At 42.0% G+C, this 20,899-nt stretch overlaps 2 protein-coding genes across 3 annotated transcripts in view; both read left to right on the top strand.

Annotated features, from left to right (window-relative positions):
* The window catches only part of LOC114545643 (probable G-protein coupled receptor 158), a 19,635-nt gene extending 2,103 nt beyond the window's left edge, over positions 1-17,532 (top strand). Inside the window, exons 4-14 of the mRNA XM_028564065.1 lie at positions 1,100-1,208; positions 6,470-6,566; positions 8,407-8,657; positions 10,362-10,430; positions 13,746-13,855; positions 13,990-14,228; positions 15,084-15,222; positions 15,370-15,472; positions 15,886-16,035; positions 16,436-17,401; positions 17,491-17,532. Of these exons, the coding sequence (XP_028419866.1) occupies positions 1,100-1,208; positions 6,470-6,566; positions 8,407-8,657; positions 10,362-10,430; positions 13,746-13,855; positions 13,990-14,228; positions 15,084-15,222; positions 15,370-15,472; positions 15,886-16,035; positions 16,436-17,401; positions 17,491-17,532 (2,275 nt within the window). The remainder of the gene's footprint in view (positions 1-1,099; positions 1,209-6,469; positions 6,567-8,406; positions 8,658-10,361; positions 10,431-13,745; positions 13,856-13,989; positions 14,229-15,083; positions 15,223-15,369; positions 15,473-15,885; positions 16,036-16,435; positions 17,402-17,490) is intronic.
* Positions 17,533-18,029: 497 nt separating this feature from the next.
* Positions 18,030-20,831, top strand: LOC114548461 (probable G-protein coupled receptor 179). 2 transcript variants are annotated; one of them, XM_028568445.1, is made up of 2 exons: positions 18,030-19,075; positions 19,180-20,831. In XM_028568445.1, the coding sequence occupies exons 1-2, from the start codon at positions 18,308-18,310 to the stop codon at positions 19,618-19,620; spliced, it is 1,209 nt and encodes a 402-aa protein (XP_028424246.1). In that variant the 5' UTR covers positions 18,030-18,307; the 3' UTR covers positions 19,621-20,831. The 2 variants fall into 2 exon arrangements, with proteins under 2 accessions (XP_028424246.1, XP_028424239.1); XM_028568438.1 differs by having other exon boundaries at positions 19,117-20,831.
* Positions 20,832-20,899: the final 68 nt, after the last annotated feature.

The following is a 20,899-nucleotide window of genomic DNA, read 5'->3' as shown; positions in this document are numbered from 1 at the left end:
AAATGTCACAAGGCCCCTTCTATGATTTTTGTTAAATCTGGCCTCTCTTTTGTTTTAGAGTTATCATTCAAAAGCTAGATAGATAGATACTTTATTGATCCCCAAGGGGGGAAATTCAAGGTCCCAGTAGCTTAAAGACATCCCACACAACATACACATACATCATAAACAGGATGATACAATAACAAATCCACATGAATAATATGGACAATAAAAGAAAAGATACTAAATAAAGAATCCACATGAGGTACTACTAATGTATTAGCGTGAGACGCTTGCAGTGACAGGGCAGGGACTGACCCTGGGATTCAGTCTGCATGGTAAGGTGCTCTATGGTAGTGGTGGTAGTGCAAGGATAAAGTCTAGAGAACAGCATTAAATATTGACAATATAAGAGAATAATATAGACATAGTAGGCCTAATATAAAAACTATTGCAGTGGAAGGATAAAATGTAAGCATTATAAGGGAATAGCTGCAACCAACTGCAAAACTTGATCAACATAAACACTTTTGTTCACCTGATAATAAAACGACTAACTCATTGTTAGCTTTGTTGGCAGCTAGACTTAAGACTTAATAATGTTTGTGAATGTGAATGCTTCCAGTCTCATCTGCAAGCAGAAAGCTGACAGTCTCCAGCAGCATCACTCTGCTAACTGCAGGGCAAAGCAGAGCAGCGTGTCCATTATGTGTAGAATCAGACACCATAGACTTGTAGGATCGGCTCCATCTCATGGTGTTTATGTTATTCCAAGTAGACTGTGTGTGTTCCTCACTGAAGCTGGAGTCAATTACTTTTTCTTTAGTGCTAGTAAAAACATTGAAAACCAGGATAATGTTTCAGGAATACTTGGTCGCGAGTCTGAACATAAGCCCTTTTTTTTTATAAGTCCCTGAAAGGGATAAAAGCTTTTGAAACTAACAGCAGCAGTATTTTGTATTTCACTGGCCGTTCTAGTTCTGTGTTGGCCCCTGTGACCTTCTTTCCAACACTCTGGAGAAAAGTTATTTTTACAAAAATTGTGTGTGTGTGTGTGTGTGTGTGTGTGTGTGTGTGTGTGTGTGTGTGTGTGTGTGTGTGTGTGTTTCTGTGTCAGAGGTGTGATCCGTGTAGATGTCAACATTCAAGACATCGACTTGGACCAGTGTGCGACAGGAGACGGCTGGTTTGCCGATACTCACCAGTGCAACCGCACCACCATGGAGGTAAACGCAACGATACAAGGACCAGAGAAAAACCAGAATAGAAAAATGTTAACTTCTGTACTTTTGTATTTCGTCTATTTAGCATCAAACTGCCCAATTGCAGAGGAACCGAATGATTGGGAATAAAAGGGACAAATAGCTGGTTTATTTTCCTCTGCAAAGGGATTGTGTTTTCAGTTGTTTGTTTGCTAGTTTGTTAGTCAGATATCTCAAAAACTATTTAACAGATATCAATGAAATTTGATGGAAAGTGGTAGCCTGACAAGCCAGACCCACATCAAGATGTTGGGTCTGGGAACTCACCATTGGCATGGCTCAATCCGAGGGGCGGGATAAACGGTTGTCTTTCAAATTCCCTCTGCACGCAATAGGATAGTGCTACAACCAACAAGAGCAACGCTAGTTGAGAGATTAAACCTTTGCCGTATCCGGTCAGCAAAACTACGAACACAAGTTCTAAGTTCTTTGTTCTTTTCTCAAAAAAAAACATAGCTCCAAGTCTTCCAGAGTCGCGTCCAAAAACGATTCCAAAGGCCACTGTTAGCCAGCAGCAGCAGCAGCCATCTTCTTTGTTTTCAAGTAGCAGGGAATTCACGCGGAAACGTGGCAACTCTGCCGTCATGCTGTTAAGCCCGCCCACCGAATCTATACACGATGTGATTGGCCTGACCAGAATTTGGTTTTTCCAGCTTGTAAGCCAACGGAGAGTTGCTAGACTGACCTTGGCTGCAAATTATATTTCCTGCTGCTAGGGTGCGTCTAGATTTCTAGACTAGGAAAGTTAGGCAACTGTCTGGGAAACAAGTGGTCATCTTTGTTGCAGATATGGATCCAACAGCGCCACTATTTAGCCATTCATAGACAGCTTTACATTTTTAGCAATGCTAGCGACCACGGCTATAGTAGTGTTCATCCGTTTACCACTGAAATAGTTCAACATCTGTTAAGTACATTGCTATAACATTTGGTACACCTATTGAAGGTGTCAAGAAGGTAAATACTAATGATTTATGTGATTGCCTGACTTACTCCATATATTTATTATATATTTGATGATCAACTGACGTTCTATCCGGTGCAATACCTGCAAAACTATAAGACATTCCCATCAGCCTCAGCTATAATATGTGTTTGAGGCTAATTAGCAACTGCTAGCATGCTAACACACTAAACTAAAATGACGAGCATGACCTGCTAAACATTGAGACTGTCCTCCCTAACTGAGCTACGTCACGTTCAGCGTCACATGCGTAGCCTAACTGGAAGTGAAGTTACTTCTAATTTTAACACACCACCATGTTTTTCTAAACTTAACGAAGTAATTGTGGTGCCTAATCCTAAACGAACTGCGATCGTTTCAAGGCGTTAACAATGTGTGAAAATATGCTGGCTATATATACGCTAAAAGTATTGTTTATTTACATGGAGTCTGGTGAATTTGGTGTAGTGACATTGGAGCTGTACGTTCATGTTAAACAAAAATTACAATTTTAGCAAACAAAAGGTCTATCTCTGTAGGGATCCTTTCCATAATGTTTCTCAATTAAAAAAAATGTTGTTACCATCAGTCACTTAGACACAAAAACATGGCAAAAGGGTCCAGGTTGGAAAATACCTAGTTTATTTGTTAATGAATACTTCCTCCACCACTGCACCACATTTCCTCTTTATGTTAAAACTATCTCAAAGGTTGGCAAGCGGTTTAAATTCACTTTAGTTACATCCCACAAATTCACTCTAAACTGTTTCCGACCTCTGAACATGGTTTAATCTCTTTCCATCGGTGCTCATTACTTTGTGTTTTTTGTGCATTTTGCTCACACTTTTACTCTTCTATCCACTCCACCTCCACCTCCGCCTCCACCCATCTTGTAGCTTTCCCTTTTCCCTGCCGGCCCGTCTGTGCAGACCCAATCCCCTACCTCTCATCTCAGCCGTCTATTTAAAGATGGATGCGCTGGGTGGCGGGCTGCAGGATGATCTGATGGATTACGGCGATAATCCATCCCCGGTGACATACTTCTCTTTTATGCACCACACTCACAGAGGTCTGAAACACAAGACAAGAACAGTCCTAAAAATCCCCAAATCCACATGGCACCCTTTGTCCCCGTCCTGTCCCACCTGGCTTAGAGGGATCAAACATTTGGCTGAGCAGAGCATACTGGGTCACCAGCTTTATTGCATCCCGTTTCGTTCTGTCCTGTCCTATCTAACTTTTTGGCGTCTTATCTCTTATTATCTCGTCACATATATTGTTCCATCTCATTACATTACATTACATGACATTTAGCTGATGCTTTTATCCAAAGTGACTTACAATTGCTATGTCAGATGGATGTCATACGCCTCTGGAGCAATTAGGGGTTAAGTGTCTTGCTCAGGGACACATTGGTTGATGTATCGCAGTGGGAATCGAATCTTCCACACCAAAGGCATGTGTCATATCCACTGCGCCATCACCACCACTCATCCCATCTCTTTGTATCGTTGTCTCTCCTTGTGTTTCATTCAGGCTGTTCTTATGAACCATTTGTACATTTCGCTACGAAAAGTAATGCATGGAATTCGTATGTACGCATGTAAAGATCCGCGTAGGGGGAGGTCGGGTGGATGGATGGGTCCTAACCCACAGGGCTTTCAAGCCGGGGAGAGAATATCATGTGCCGGAAATGTTGAGGGGAAAACACAAGACTTTCACCCAGGAAACAGGTGTTTGTGTCCCAGGAGTACAACTACTTAAGGGTACCAGTTGTTTCGGCGCATAAATGTGACTTTTGTCACCCCAGGACGGTCACCTTTTGTTGGCTAAACTTAACTGCAATATCCGCAGAAAATAACGCGACCTCACGGTGCTCTGTACTCGGCTAACAGTTTGATGTTAGTTGGATTCTTTTTTCCGAAAGATCCTGATGCTAAATCAAGTGTTTCTTGATTGATCATTGGTAAAGCATTCAAACATTTAGACACGACAGATGACTGAATCCACCGATGTACTACGACTATGCGACCACGGAGAGAATTAAGTTGACGGCTCTATTTAATCCATATCACATTAATGTTCAGCCCGTGCCATTAAGTCTTTGAGCATCTGATAAGGGGGTTGTGGGTTATATATGCAAGGCCAGTGTGTGTGTGTGTGTGTGTGTGTGTGTGTGTGTGTGTGTGTGTGTTTCTGTGTGTACACTTGGGAACAGGATTTCTCTAGAAAAGGATAATGCTCTCAGTAGAAGCATTATGTATCCATTTAGCTTTTAACTTAGATTAACACACAGAGCACCCAAGTGTTGTGCGTTTGTTTTTGTCTGTCTCTATCCCGACCGGCAAAATTGAAGCTAGGTTTAGAGGGAAATAGAGTGCGAGAGAACTTGTCTTTGACCCCTTTTATTAACCTATATTCATTCAGGTACTGTTTGCGTCACAGCAGGAAAGCGGCGCTTCCCTAACAGCTACTCCTTCCTGTAGTCCATGTTCAAATAAAATGTCTGCACTTACACTTAATAAAGTCACAACATTGAATCCAACAGTAAAATGACATCAAAATCCTGCATACTTTTTACTTTTATGTTAGTCTTATGTTGTTGGAAGCATGTTACTTTAGGTTACTTCAATATGAGGTTTCTTAAAGGGGTGATAGAATGATTATATAGGGTATTTTACACTGTTCCTTAAGGTCTCCTAATAGGGTATGTAACATTGGTTGGGCTGAAAAAAACTACCCTGTGAATATGGCTCTATTTGGAACAAGAGCTTTTCTTCCAAATATGGTATGCTCATGAAAATATTCAGAATGAGCTACGTGCTGATTGGTTTGAGCAAACTACATAGAAACACATGGGAGACTCGACAGCAGGTCTCATATTTCAGACACTGCAAAGTTATACATTGTTTGTCGGGCTATTTTGTTATTAAATTCACTTCTGAGACTTTTTTTAAGCGAGAAATCAACTATATAAAGCTCTAATATGGGCCGTCTTACGAAAATTGATGGCTAATTGCAAATTTGGTAAGACTGTGGGTCGGAGTTCAGCGGCCGGTGCTGCCTGTGTTGCTGCCTCGCCGCCCGGCCTGCCTTCCTTCACAGACCCCGGCCTGCTGTGAGCTCGATTGAGCTCCGTCACGGCTGGCAGCCCACAGCACTCGATACCCGTGCAAAGTCACATATTTTTGGGCTAATGGACTACCAAACACCGCTGCCCTGACAGAGCTCCAGGGCCTGCAACGAAGAAATTCAAAACTGTAAATATAGCTACTCTAGTTATGGCGGCAGCTGGCAGCCAGCCAAGATTAACTGGAACGTGTGGTAAGAGATTGCTGGTGTAACAAGCTCGCTGACCGCGCTCTCACTCACACACACACACACACGGGCCATTTAGCTAGCAGGAAGAGAGGAGCTGCAGGCCCTAGAGCTCTATCAGGGCAGCGGCGTTTGGTAGTCCATTAGCCCATGAAACGGTGACTTTGCATGGGTATGAAGTGCCGTGGGCTGCCAGCTGTGACGGAGCTTCATTTACCTCAGAGCAGGCCGGGGTCGGTGAAGGAAGGCAGGCCGGGCGGCGAGGCAGCAACACAGGCAGCACCGGCCGCTGAACTCCGACACACAGTCGGACAAAATTTGCAATTAGCCATACATTTTCGTAAAACGGCCCATATTTGACCTCTACATAGTTGATTTCTCGCATAGAAAAGTCTCAGAAGTGAATTTAATGGTAAAATAGCAGATGAACAATGTATACAATTTCTGAGATCTGCCCGACCTAGAGTCAGAAGACTAACTGATCTCAGGTCAGTTGTGTAGCCTATGCAAATGTTGGGGCGTGACAAAGAGAGAGACTAGAGCCAAATGAGGAGCCGCCGAGTTGACGTCAACTAGGCAGCTTGTTGAGATTTGCCCGTTTTCAGAGGCAGTTTCAAATTGTGAGATTTGCTGAGGAAAGAGGTGTCAATGGGATTTAGGTGGTTAGGCAATATTACTCGAGAGGGTGTGCTTTACCGTCATTAGTATATGGAGGAAAGTAGAATGTAAGCTATATATATATATATATATATATATATTTATATATATATATATATTACAATCTTAAGAACCACCATTTAAAACCGGTAAAAACTAATAAAAGAAGCACTTATTTAAAATGTACTAGCACTACCACTTTATTATTATGTTACTTTTTCCTCAAAGGAAAAGGATGGACAATCTAAAACACTTCAGGCAGAACAAAGAAAAAGAGTAACCAGAATAATCTTTCTGTTTTTTGCAGTGTGTACCAACTCCAGGCCGGGGCTTTCGACTGGGTCAGTACTGCTGCCGCTGTAAAGAGGGTTACTACAACCCAGAGATAGTGCCTCAAGTCTCAGGTGAGTCAATAACTAACCTCTGCTGCCCACAGCAGGTCAATTAACTGAGAGAGGAGTCCTGCACACTGTTTACTGTCCATTTTCTTAAGTTTTAATAGCCAATTGAGAGGATTTTATTCCATCAAGAAGTTATTCTTGTCTGATTTTATATACGGTCCAGCCTTTACTAAACACATGGTATGATTTATATTGTTTTCCTTTATTTTGTTATATATTACAGAGATGAGGAAAGTTGACCTAATTTTTATAGATTTGAATAGATTTGACAGTGGAGTCATGATGCTACAGTTTCATCTATCGTGACCTAGTCTACTGTATATCCACGACGTTCCACTCCCGGGATTGTTCCGGTGCCGCCGGATGCATGTCTTTTTCGCCGATGTCCGTTACCTTCAGCTTTCTTTGTGTTGAAATTTTAAACTCCGGTGGATTTCTGAGGACTATGGTTAACTGCTCCTCAGATCTCTGCAGGGTAAATCCAGACAGCTAGCTAGACTATCTGTCCAATCAGAGTTTTCTGTTGCACGACTAAAAACAACTTTTGAACGTACACATGTTCCACCAAAACAAGTTCCTTCCCAAGGCTATTTTGCAGCGGCTCCGCGTGGAGCTTAGCGGCGCGCATGACGATTGTGATTGGTTTAAAGAAATGCCAATAAACCAAAGCACGTTTTTCTCCCATCCCGGAATGCTGTGTGGACTAGCCAGACCCTCTTCCGCAGCGCTGTGGACTTGACTTGAAGGTCTGGCAAAGCAAGACTAATCATGACCCAACTTTTTTGCGTATTTTAGCTTAGTTTAGTTTGGTCATTACATTGTTATTTACTGTATGACACACCATCCCATAGATACACACCAAGAGCCAATTAGTGCCCTTGGTATAAATAGGAACCAATCTTTGGTTCCTCAGATGCATCCCGGAAGCACACACAGTTTTTGACCACGCACACACACACACACACAGAAACACACACACACACACACCAACACCACCAAACTACACAGGCATACATACAAGCAGTAATTTGTTTGGAAACCCAACTAAGACCTCATGGAAATAAATGGAACCAATGGTTTTAACTGCAAATATGACTTCGACGTTCATTGATCACAAAGGTAAAAAGTGCGTCAATTACTCTACCCGTGGAACAGCAGCTCAGGGGCTTAAAGCTTGGGCTTAGCCTCTACACTACCTGTTCAGCAGCAACAATTGACCAGACTTAGTTAGAGACTGGTGAAAATAGTGCAACATTTAGCAGCTAAAAATATAATATCGTGATATTTTTGTCAGAAGTTGGTGGAGACTAAAAACAGAGCTAAAAGAGAGAGGATATTCAAATCAAATCAATCAAATTCTTGTATGTGCACACATACTTGGCCAATAAAGCTGATTCTGATGTTAATGTCAGAATATATTCATATTATATTCCTCTAAATCCTTTAGAAGCTTTATTCTGAGTTTGTCCCCATTGTACTCCCATTTTGAGTGTCCAATCCATGATGCACCGTGTCTCTGCTAACAACTGTTGGCCTGGAGGCAAAAGCGTGCTTTCTCTGTGCTGGAGTTACTAGGTGTTACTTTTTACTTTCAGTGACGAGCTTCCCCAGGAGATTGTAACTTGCAGCGACAAGGACAGGATAGGACATGTTTCCTATCTACAAATGTTCATGACCAAGATAGGAATCAAACCTTGGTTCTTTATCCTACCTGCGGTTATTTTACATATACACAGCAGCGGAAAAATTAATCCTTTCGAGACATTAAATGAGACTGTAGTGCTGTATGTGCTGTGTGAGGTTTTGAAGGTTTCATATGAGGTCTTCACATGGCTTTGTGTAGGTGTCGACGCAGATGGCGGCCCTTTGAACGGGAGTGATGGCGCCAATGGAAATGGCAATGGCAGTATGTGTTACCCGAACATGCCCATCTGTCTCCCGTGCTGGCTGGGCTGTAAGAGCTGCCAGGACGGGACGCCCTGCTGGGTGCAGGAGGCCTGGCTGCTTAGGGGCGGCGTGCTGGCCATCCAGGGCGTCTTCATGCTCCTCATCTTCGTCAGCATGCTGGTGGCCTACAGGCATCGTCGAAACAGGGTGAGTCAGCTCTTTTGGCTCAACGGGGCCACTGTGCAGATGGAGGAGAGCTGTTCCAGGCGAGCCATGACACATTATGCCGAAACATTCAGCTCTGTTTATTTAGCCGAAATGTCTTCTTTTTTTATTTTGTATCTTATCTGCTTGTTAATGCCGACTGTGATTACTCTCTTTTTTATGTGTAGTCATTAGTGCATAAGAGTCTACATTTGTTGCTTATTATGTGTGTTTTGACAGAAATATTGTGCATATTTTTTTAAATATTTTTATTGTAGCCTTCTATTTTTCTAGTTTTTAGTTTCTTGACTTTACAGTACTTTTTATTTTCTCTTAAAAAAGTGCACTATGAGTTCCTGCATGGTTTCAGCACGATTACATGTTTGTCTCAAATCGTAGACAAGATGGTTGGGGGAGGGGGTGGGTGTGGGGGTTGTCCCCCCCCTTCCCTCCCCCATTATGTGCATGCACACTAAACCCACACCATCATCCCCTAACCATCTTGTCGGTGGTTGGCTGGAACGTGGTGTTGTATTTTGGTGCACAGCCTGTGCCCCTAGTGTTTGTTTGACGTTTACGACCCCTGCGTTGTCTCCCGAGACCGGGCTTTTTCACGGTGTGTTCAGGGGGCAGGCAGCTACGATTTGAGACAAAAATGAAAACACGCTGAAACCATGCAGGAACTGATAGTGCACCTTTAAACCAAAACACCATGGCTAATTCCTTGTATGTTAAAGTCACAATGAAACGGACGTGGGACCTTTAGCTTCTGTACGGTGACGTATTTCCCAGTGAAAGGGAATATTTTAGCTGTAAATCTAACATTTGGCATTTGATTGAAACACTAAAAACTGGGCAGGCTTAGAGTTTAGCTCAGTACTGAGGACTGTTGGCAATGGCTCCACACAAACTTCTCTCAACTGTTGTTTCTGTTATATCAGGAGGACGGAAATTATCTTGTTTGTTTGGTTGTTATTATTGCTGTTCTGTACAGTGGTGGATATTCATGGGTCCACTCTCTCAGTTCTGATGTGGTGCATTCACATCATCACAGGTGAAAAATGTGTTTTTGAATGCAGACAAAGAGTGTGAAATGTAAAGTGCAGGGGGAAAAAATGCTCTTTTGAACTAAATGGTGGAGCATCTTTTGTTTGTGTTCTCTCGCTGTTGAAGTCAAATGCTCTGTGAATCCGGTCTAACTATCCTCAGGTTTTCACAGGTCCATTTTAAAATCGGGGCCAAAATTCTGAAACCGTTAAGGCCTCAAGTGGGTACCTGTTTATGTTAGACGATATAGTCGTATTAGTCCTTTAAAGCTATAGTGCGTAGTTTCTGTAATGATAACAAAACTGTCGGCGCGTCCACATGATACAAGCCTTCAGTGATCGCGCACAACCCCCACCCCTCCTCCACGCAGCTGCTAGTAGCCAAGGAAGACACAGAGGATTAAAAAAACATGATGGACTCTTCAGAAGAGGTCATTATCTTCACTTCAGTTTCTGCGTCTGAAAGTCGCCGGATGCCACAATCTTCTGAACATAGCCGTACTGAGAAATCCAGAGAGAGTTGTGTGGAGCTGAAAGTCTTAGTTAGCTTTGTAGCAACTCATTAGTAACGGAAGTGCATTAATATCAAAAAGTTATGCACTGAAGCATTAACTTCTCAACCAGCACACACAACTGTCTTTTTCTTTTTCTTGTCCCTCAGAGGATCCGGGCGTCTGGCCTCCTGCTGCTGGAGACGATCTTGTTCGGCTCTCTGCTCCTCTACTTCCCGGTGAGTGTCTGACCAAACTGAGTGTCACAGATTAGAGCTCTTTACAGATCACTGCACAGCACAGTGCCACGGATTATATCATAATGGACCATTTGTGGGAGGGTAAATGGTGTGTGTGTGTGTGTGTGTGTGTGTGTGTGTGTGTGTGTGTGTGTGTGTGTGTGTGTGTGTGTGTGTGTGTGTGTGTGTGTGTGTGTGTGTGTGTGTGTGTGTGTGTGTGTGTGTGTGTGTGTGTGTGTGTGTGTGTGTGTGTATGAGATTGAGGTGGATGTAGTGGGTCGTCAGCAGTTTTTATAACGATTATCAATCAATCTTTAGATTCATTTTACCATTTAAAGAGCCGTTAATGTAAGACGACCGTGACTTTTTATCCAAAGTGTGGGTGAGCCGTTCCTGCTGAGCTGGTACTTACTGCAGGTCATTGATCACTGTTTCCCTTTCACATGTTATGTGTGAACATGTTAATGTGATGGGATGTGATGTGTGTTGCAAGGGCAGCTCAGCTCTTCTTAACTGCACACTGGTGGGATGATTACAAAAGATTCTCCAAACCATACGGGAATATAGGTTGTTTATTCCTACCCTCTAATAGAGCTCAACCGTGTGGTTCCGGAAGTAAAAGTCCCATTAATTTTCTCCATAAGAATGTTGATTATGAGCCATAATGTCTAAACCAGGGGTCACCAACCTTTTTGAAACTGAGAGCTACTTTATGGGTATTGAGTCATACGGAGGGCTACCAGTTTGATACGCTCTTCTGAAATAACAAATTTGCTCAGTTTGCCTTTAGTTATATATGATTATTAATGATTAATGATACTCATTTATGTGAAGACACTGGTCATGTTAATGATTTCTCACAATAATTATCAACAATGACTTAACAAGGTGGGTAACCGATAATATCAATATTCAATTTTCATTTTTAGAACAGGCCTGAGGGCTACTCATGTGGTCCTTGGGGGCTACCTGGTGCCCGCGGGCACCGCGTTGGTGACCCCTGGTCTAAACCCTCCAAGGTAGACCGACCACAAGCTAGGAGATAATTAAATGATAGTTTCTGCTCCCGTAGAAGCCAGAAGTCCGTATGAAATCAACCTTGTTTTAAGATAAACTGGTTTAATTTGCAATGCATGGAGAAAAACTACACTACCCACAATCCTAAACGTAACAGCAATGTTACGTGGAGCTCGCTGATGCCATGGAAATGTTTACCGCACCGGCTACCACTGAAGTCTATAGTCGTTTCTGTGCACAGTCTTGTACGTTTTGCCTTTTTTCAGTTTTCAATATGTTTCTTTTGAGCCAAATCAAATGTTTTACGATTCAAGAACAGTTTTTTTTCCAAAAGCCATAACCACTTTGAACTCACACATGCAGTGACTTCACAGTCTAACCCTCCAACCCGCGGACTTTCTTCTACTCACCTACTGTGCAATATTTAATATTTAATACTTGATCATATTGATAATATTGTGCAATTCCATTACTGTGCAATATCTGTACACTGTCCAATATCTATTACTTATGATCACCACTATTGTGCAATATTCCAATAATGTGTAATAACCCACACTGCATATCACACTGTATATAAAACCATACTTATTTTTTTCATATGTATATGCACTACTTATTTTATTCCATGTTGTTATATTTTTTTCTGCGTATATGCTGGCACTGGAAATATTGCTTTTAATCTCATTGTACATGTGTATAGTGCCTTAGAATAAAAGGCATTATATTCTATTATGGTCACAATTCATCTCGTAGCTGGTTGGCTTGGGACTCGCAGCCCGGTCTCTTTTTTTACCCATCCAATTCACTTGTTGTCTTGTCGTCGTGTTTTACTGGAGGACCACAATAGAATTAAGCTTTCAGACTTGATTGTGTTTTTATCCTTTTAATGTCGGCCTATGTAATTACGGCTGTGCGGTGTTATATATGCGTGTTCTTTTTTATAACAATCATCAAATAAATCAAACAAAGAGGATTTCTGAAGAGGCCTGGATTTGATATTCCCACTCGCTGCCATTTTGGCAGGTACAGGAGACAATCCCCATTCATTTACCCAAATATTAATTTTTTAGGATTATGATTAGCATTGGGTTCATTTGAGGTTGAGGTTGAGTCTGAAACATACATTCAGTTTACTGAGTGCATTCATCCAAAACAGTTTTTAGAGAGGGGTTGATTGAATTTCATGGTAATTTTGGAGGTTTTGCAGTTGGTGGTGCTTTTTCATTCTGAGATGTGTCACTAAATGTTTAAACTGTAAAACCATGATGGAAGTCAAGTCAAGTCAAGTTACTTTATTTGTCCCCCAGTGGGGCAATTTGTTATGCAGCAGGTAGTATAATAAAATCACACACAATTGTACACACAATACAGAGATTGCCTACCTTGCAATCTCTTTAAAAACATAAATAATAAATCAAGTTATCTATGGTTCTTTATAGAATTAAAAAGTAGAATGGCTGCAGGTACAAAGGAGTGTTTATATCTATTTGTTCTGAGTTTTGGTAGACAGGACAGGAAGTGCAGGATATAAACAAATATCTTTTTTGGCATTTTGGGACAAGTTTTGTTTGGAGAAATTCAAAGGTAAATTGCAGCACACGTACCTGACTGTTATTGATTAATAAAATCCAGCAAATCAATATTTTCAATATCAATATTTTTAATATATGCATTTTTGCAATGGATGTGCTCCGTGCACAGCGACAGTGGCTCTGAAAAAATAGTCTCGGGAAGGAACTTGTTTTGGTGGAACATTTGCACCCCCCCCCCAAAAGAAAATGTCACATAAAATATTAAACAAAGGTAACTGTTCACACAATACAGTAAGATAAGCTATTTAAATCAGCTGATACATGGTTAAACCTCATTAGCTCTTGTATCTCTGTTTGTACTTCGTCCACAGCAATCCCACCAATCGGTCCCAAAACGTCCCAGTTAGAGAGGAAACGTCGTAATAATATTCTTCGTAAATCTTTACAATGATTCACCGAAAGAACCAAGCAGGCCTGCCTTGTTGCACCATCCAAATTTTCTTAAGAACTTGCCATTTTCAGGGCAATCATCTAAAGAAAGCCTTTTTAACTTTTTTTTGCCAGAAGAAGCCCTGGAACCTCCTTCTTTTTTGTTACTTTTGTCTCTTGCTATTACTGGCACTTACACAACATTAGTAACAACAATAACATTGCAATAAACATAGTAATAGCCGTACTTGAAAGCAGCAGTGATAGTAGTAGAACTAGTATGGTGGTTCTGTAGTTTGACTTACACTGAGTGTCTCTCTGTGTGTCTCTGCAGGTCTTCATCATGTACTTCAAGCCGAGTGCTTTCAGGTGTATTCTGCTCCGCTGGGTCCGAATGCTTGGCTTCGCCATCGTCTACGGGACTGTCACTCTGAAAATGTACAGGTAGGTTTGGTTCCTTTTATTTTACAGTGACACCCCGTTACATTTCGACAAGAATTCCTCCAACGTTCAGTTAGTTCACAGTTTTCTACGTTTTGTTTTCAGCAGTGAAACATTGTTTGACTCTTGCCTTGCAGGGTGCTGAAGGTGTTCCTCTCGCGCACGGCCCAGAGGGTGCCATACTTGTCCAGCCTCCACTTGCTGAGGATTCTGGGAGTGATGCTGATGACGGTGAGCTGGTTCCTGTGCGCGTGGACGGTCGGCGTCCTGCAGAACCGCGACAGGAACATCCCAGTGTTCATCACAACCTCCACGTCGGACGGCCAGGGTTTCAACATGTGTTACCTGGACCGCTGGGACTACATGATGGCTGTGGGTGAGTGGCAGCAGAGGTGAAGACGAGCCAGGACACTTGGGAAAAGAGACACTTGAGATTATCTGAGCTGAACAATGCAGTCATCACATTTTTTATTTATGTAAAATACTAAAAAGTTAGATTGGATGAACCTATTTTTATCAACTCTATTTTGACCTCAGGTTAAGGTCAAGGCAGTTTGCTGTAAAATGGAAGAAAAAAAAATGCAGCTCTCCACTCTCTCTCCTCAGCCCCTCCCTTCATACAGTAACCTTTACGAGTACTAGTCGACATTCATTTCAATCATCCTCATAGTGACTGTGATCCTGATGCTGTTGTATAATGGCAATTCTATGAGAATTACCGTCCTGGTTTCTTTGTAAAGCCCTTTGAGGTGACATACTGAATACTCAAAGCCACAGCCATAATCCTATGGCTACAGTTAGCAGAAGGCTAAACTATTAGCAACATTGATCTCTGAAAGGCTTTTGCTAATATGGACATGTGTTTAATTGCGTTTATTGTCAGACTCTCTTTTAGACTCTTGAGAAACTTAGTCTTCCTTTTTTGGGGTTGCTTTGCTTTGTAGGTAGTTGTTGCCAATGCTGGAATACAAAATTTTTCTGCAGGATTTACCACCATTGAATCAGGCTTTCATCATCCCAAGGGACGTGGTGCATACACATCTGCATTTGTAGAACAGCCATTAGGAATGCTTTCTCTTTGAAATGACCTTTGATTGGCCAAAGTCTCCCGTCACAGGCAAAATTTTCTAAAGCATTTTTAGCAATTCATCAGTATTAGATTAAAAAAAAAGTAGTACATTGAAAAGAACTGCACTATTTATAGCTGAATACTTACTTTCTTCTGCCACAGCTGAACTTCTGTTCCTGTGCTGGGGCAGCTCCCTGTGGACCGCCGTCAGGCCGGTGCCCTCAGCCTTCCACGAGCCTCGCTACATGGGCATCGCCATCCACAACGAGCTGCTTCTCTCCTCCATGTTTCACCTGTTCAGGTTAACAGCCAGTGTGTCTTCTGAACCTCTGAAATGCAGTACAGTTCTTACCTACATATGCTTGAGCAATACCCTCGGCAGTGTATTTGTACAAACGCAGTGCACGGATGCGACATACAGTAATTTTGTGTTTTCTGTCTCCGTCAGGTTCACCTTTCCCTCTCTCCATCCTGATTGGATGTTGCTACTCTCCTTCACACACACCCACGTGACCATCACTGTGACACTCGCCCTACTCCTCATTCCCAAGGTACTGTGCCGTTTTATGTCATAGTACTGAGGTGAATCCATTTTTGGGTAGAAGAACAGTTCAAAGTAAAAGAAAAAGATCATCAATCATGGATAAAAAAAAAAAATGGAGATTGATGAGTTATCTCATCAACAAGTAACCTACCTCAAAATTGAGTAAATGTTGTTACCGTACCCTTACTTTACATCACAGCTAATTTTTATTATATACTGTATAGGCAAGAAAGGCATACCATGCAAAGTCGGTGGGCTATGAAATTCCTTTGAATATCTTAGGTTTTATTCCAATCCATCCAATAGTTGTGGAGAAATTTCATCATAGACTCAGGTGTATGTGAATGTGCATGACATAAAATTTTGTTTTCAAATGTGAAATGTTTACATGTGAATTGTATGTGTGTGTGTGTTCCACAGTTTCTATATGTGTCTAAGCCGGGAAGAGAGGAGATTGCAGCAGAGGTGTATGAAGATGAAGTGGACCTTCGTCGCTCAGGCTCGTACTTCAACAGCAGTTTTCACTCTGCTTGGAGTGAACACAGTGGCGTGGACCCAGATGACTTCCGGGTAAACTCTTTTGCCCCCTCAGAACGATGTTATCACTTTGCTTTGGGACAAGATTTACAAAATGTAGAAGATATTCCAAAGGTCACATTTAAATAAGGAAAATACATTTAAATGAGGAAAATAAATGTCCCTTAATTTCAGTTATGATCACATGTAGACTCACTTAAACAGATCTTAAATATATTATAATTTAAATCATAATTAAAAGTAAATAAGCGGTAAAATTTACATATGTAGTATAACCTTTCTCCACCCTTTATCCTTGTCCTAAACGGTGTTCTTCTTACATGAAAACGTGTCTGTTTCCTCTCCTCTGACTTGTTACTTTCCGTATCTTTTCCTCTCCTCAACCATTTCCTTAATCCCTTCATCAATTCCCTCCCTTCTTCATATGCACCAGGATGAACTGAAGAAGCTATATTCCCAGTTAGAAGTCCACAAGACCAAGAAGATGACAGCAAACAACCCTCATCTGTCAAAGAAGCGAAGTTCTCGATGTGCATTGGGGAGATCCATTATTAGACGCATTGCTGAGATCCCAGAAAGCATGAGCCGGCAGTGCAGCCGCGACGACAAAGATGGATCCTCCCAGAGTAGACTCAGTGTGAAACAGTCCGAGTCCTTCAGGAGGGCCCCAGATACTGTCAGTATCAGTTACAAAAGTTCAATGAAATCACCATCACGATCACCATCCATGCGCAAGTCCCAAAGTGATCATCACTATGTCAGGGAAAGAGACTCTTCTTTGCATGACACAATGTTAAAAGCCAACGCTGTGAAGAGATCTTCCCGGCGATCAGAGACAGATTCCTTGGATATTCCACTGGGGGTCTGTAAGTCAGCCAGTGCCCAAAATCTGTCAATTGATACCAATCTCCTGCATCCTGATCACACCAAGCTTCATAAGTCCTGGAGTCTAACGTCCACGACCACCCAGTCTATGGAGAACATACCCAAGGTTAACAAAGCCAGCACAGTGTTGACAAGATCCAGGCAGAGCATTTCCATAAGTGACCAGACCCGGAGTGCTCTCAGTCAGTCAGGGTCATTTGATAAGGCTGAAGTCTGTCCTTGGGAGGTGGAGCAAGAACAATCAGGGGACAAGAACCAGAAGCATGTCACCTATGCAAACTCTGAAGATGTTGAGGACAAAAGGCCACCATCTCCAAAGACGCTTGTCTGTCCCTGGGAACATTTACCACCTGTAGAAAAGAAGCCTTCAGAGGATAAAGGAATAGGTGAAAGTGAGTCACCAAAACCACAGGCTCCTGTGTCTGCAAGTGCACCAGGGACTCCAAGACCAAAGGTCACAAAAGATCAACGTGTCTTCTCCTTCCGCACCACCACCACCAATAAGTGGCTCTCTGTGAAATCAGTTATGAGATCCGTGGATGCATTAAGCAAGTACAGTAAGGAGGGAGATTTTAATAGAGAGGATTCTGTTTCACAAAAAAGTCAGGAAAGTGCTTCCACAACGCCAAGATCGAGATCATCTAGTAGACGCCCAAGCATTGAAAAGAGGTCACTGCAGAAAAGAAGTATGACAACAGCAGACAAACCATGCCTTGTGAAGCAGAATGCCATCAGACTTTCCTCTGGGGATTCTTCTGACAGAAGCCCAAGAAAGTTTGTGATTGTAAAATCTGCCGTCTACTCTTGGGACATAGATGATTTGCAAAAAGATGGCACTTGTGAAAATGTGTTTTTATCAAGGCAGAATAGCAAACGTAGTAGTGGAAGTTCTTGGGAAACTGCCAGCAGCTGTAGAACTCCTTCAACTCACAGAAGAGGTAGTAATCGAATAACAAAAGTCCGCAATATTTCCTATACAGATGTGTGTCCATGGGATGGAGCTGGTACTTCCCAGGAAAGAGAGGGACCAAAGAACCAGCAGAGCATTAAAGCAGATGTCTGCCCTTGGGAATCGGAGGTATCTGAACCATCTAATGTATGTCCGTGGGAATCTCAAGAGCAAGGGAATGTGAGAAGACAAAGTGGTCATGGTGAGGCGTGTCCTTGGGAATCGCAGGATATTCCCGTTATTTCTTATACTAACACGTCCAAAGATTCCCAGACCCAACTGTCTTTGACACGTCCAGCAGATGTATGTCCCTGGGAGACTGCAGAAAGTCCCCAACCTTCAATACGGCAAGACAATGAACATATCAATGTTTGTCCATGGGTTGTTCAGGACAAAGCTGAAGTTGTATATGAAAACATAAGTCCTTTGCAGCCCAAGAAAGGGCTGTTGGTGCCCCTTAAACAAGAAGTTATGAAAGCTTCCATCCATCCCGGTGCATCAAAAGAAAGTTTAAGTAATGAGAAGCAACCCAATGCTAAATCACCTGCCCTGCATTTGGGTAAGCAAGTGACCAAGGCAGCAGAAAGTTGTCCATGGGATTTCCCTGATCCACCAAAAAACTTAGGAGACATTTGTCCATGGGAAGAGGAGAACATCGAGCCAACAAATACAGGCTCAACAACACAAATTAAGATAGATATTTGTCCCTGGGAGGCTGGACATCAAGACGAACCACAAGACTTACAAAAAGGTATCTCGCCTTTGAGACTTGCTTCCGTACAGACTGACAGGAAAGACGACACAAAAGTAAACATATGTCCCTGGGATACTGACCTCCCTGAGACAAATGCAGCAACCAAGATTGTGTTAAAAGGACCGGAAAAGCTGGCAGATGTTTGTCCATGGGAAAGTGGCAAACCAGAATCTGAAAAGCCTCAGACCCCCAAAACATCAGAGAGTCATGTAAAGCAAGACACAGCTCGCACAAGTGTTTGTCCATGGGATACAGAGGAAGCAGGGGTCGTCAAAACTGAAGTATCAAAAATATCAGAGAAGCTACAAGGACAAGGAAATTCCAGAGAAGTGTGTCTATGTGACACAGAAGCCCCAAAGGTTCTCAAAAAGCAAGATAGCGTACGGGCAGATGTTTGTCCATGGGAGACAGACGAGCCAAAGGTTCTCCAAAAGCAAGATAGCGTACGGGCAGATGTTTGTCCATGGGAGACAGACGAGCCAAAGGTTCTCCAAATGTTTGTCCATGGGAGACAGACAAGCCAAAGGTTCTCCAAAAGCAAGAAAGCGTACGGGCAGATGTTTGTCCATGGGAGACAGACGAGCCAAAGGTTCTCCAAAAGCAAGATAGCGTACGGGCAGATGTTTGTCCATGGGAAGCTGAGGAACCAGAAGTTGTAAAAAAGCAAGACAGCTCTGAAGCATACATTTGTCCCTGGGAATCCCAGGATCCACAAACCTCAACCGAAATCAAAGTCGATATTCCCAACAGTGCCCAAGATGAGGTCACAGAGACCCAGGGGTCATTCAGTGTAGAAGACACTTCAGCAGATAATGGCAGAGAGCAGATAGATGAGTCTAGAGAAAACTTAGCCCTGGGCCGGCGTGATGCTTTGTGTCCCTGGGAGATGGAAAGGAGCAGATCTAGTTCATTCACAGACAATGCCTCCGACATCTTTACATGGGAGCCTGAGAATATTCCTGAAGAAGATGAAGAGGACGATGATGCAGAATGTGCTGCGGAGGCTTTTGTATTCCCACCTGACTTGTGATCTAAATCTAGACAGCATTTGCTTTCACTTTTGACCCCTCCGACTAAATCAAAGGGATGGTGAACTCGATAAAACCATTTTGGTGGTACTCTGTTGATGGTCAAGGGCGTATTTGAAGTTCCACGGGGAGGTCAGAGTGCAGGGTCATCTCACAAACAGCTCCCCTTCAGCTGCCAGAGCTGAAAAAAGCTTGGACAATTACTTGGGCTAATCAAAGACAGAACTTAGGGCTGTTATTTCAAGTTGGACTATCCATTTGTGCCAGATACTCAATGAGCTGGACACAATAAGTTGTGCAAACCTGACTGAAAAAAAAAAGGTTTTCTTTTAGCCGAAGCACATAATGCATTATATCCCTCATTAAACCAGCAATGAACTACAAACATTTCTTGGCTGATGGAAGGGGATCTAAGGTGTTTAGATGAAGTCCCTTTTCTTCCTGCTTCTACCCTCCATTTTAAATTTAAATGTTTTTGTGTCTTTGTATGTTTTTAGGTGACAATACGCATATTTCCCATGTACCCATGGCTAGGGTGAATATGTTACAAAACCTAAAGTCCACAGTGCTCGCAATCACAAATACAGCACAACAGATGTGACACTAAGCTTAACCATCATCCGCCAGATAAATCAGTCCAATTTTGTTCTTTTGTGGAAGTTATATTTTCAAAAGTACAAATAAGTGTTAAGTGTAAAGCAGTCCGCCAGGACTACAAAGGATGTCAAATTACATTTCTTTAAGTATTAATGATTGAAAAAAAACTATGCATTCCTGTTTGCTTAAGTGACTAAACGGCAATGATCATTACTACTTTTGATTCAGTCAGAATAATGGGAAAAACAACATTCACCACTTTAAGAAAACATGATTAAAACAAATGCATAAATTACCATAATCTCAAGACTTACACCCTTAACTAAAAAGAAATACAGCTCTTACAGTGGAGTGAAAACTGCATAATCATTTTATATGAGCATTGAGAAAGTCATGTCAATATTTTATTATGCACTGGACATCAGTTTCTCTAAGATGGAACAATGAGTTTAACATTGTGTGAAAAATACATGCTTTTAAATGTTTGGTAATTGCAAAAATCTATTGTGTGAAAAACACATGCTTTTAAATGTTTGGTAATTGCAAAAATCTAATCAAATTGTATAGGACACTGACCTGCTTCCATCTCTGAAATTAACCAAATGTTTCAATAATGTGTTATGATGGGGAAGCCTCATTTTTGTTTTTTTGTCAGGGTTCTTTATGCAGGTAATATTAGTCATT

This window comes from Perca flavescens, chromosome 2, assembly GCF_004354835.1.
Source record: "Perca flavescens isolate YP-PL-M2 chromosome 2, PFLA_1.0, whole genome shotgun sequence".
In the NCBI taxonomy this organism is placed as follows: Eukaryota; Metazoa; Chordata; class Actinopteri; order Perciformes; family Percidae; genus Perca; species Perca flavescens.
The sequence above is the reverse complement of the archived record's forward strand: the minus strand, read 5'-3'. Positions and strand labels throughout refer to the sequence as shown.

Bases quoted from the DNA above. Each gene is read 5' to 3' on its own strand.
- LOC114548461 (XM_028568438.1), top strand. From the start codon at position 18,308: ATGAAAGCTTCCATCCATCCCGGTGCATCAAAAGAAAGTTTAAGTAAT. The intron at 19,076-19,116 runs GTTCTCCAAATG...GACAAGCCAAAG, and splicing joins GGGAGACAGACGAGCCAAAG to GTTCTCCAAAAGCAAGAAAG.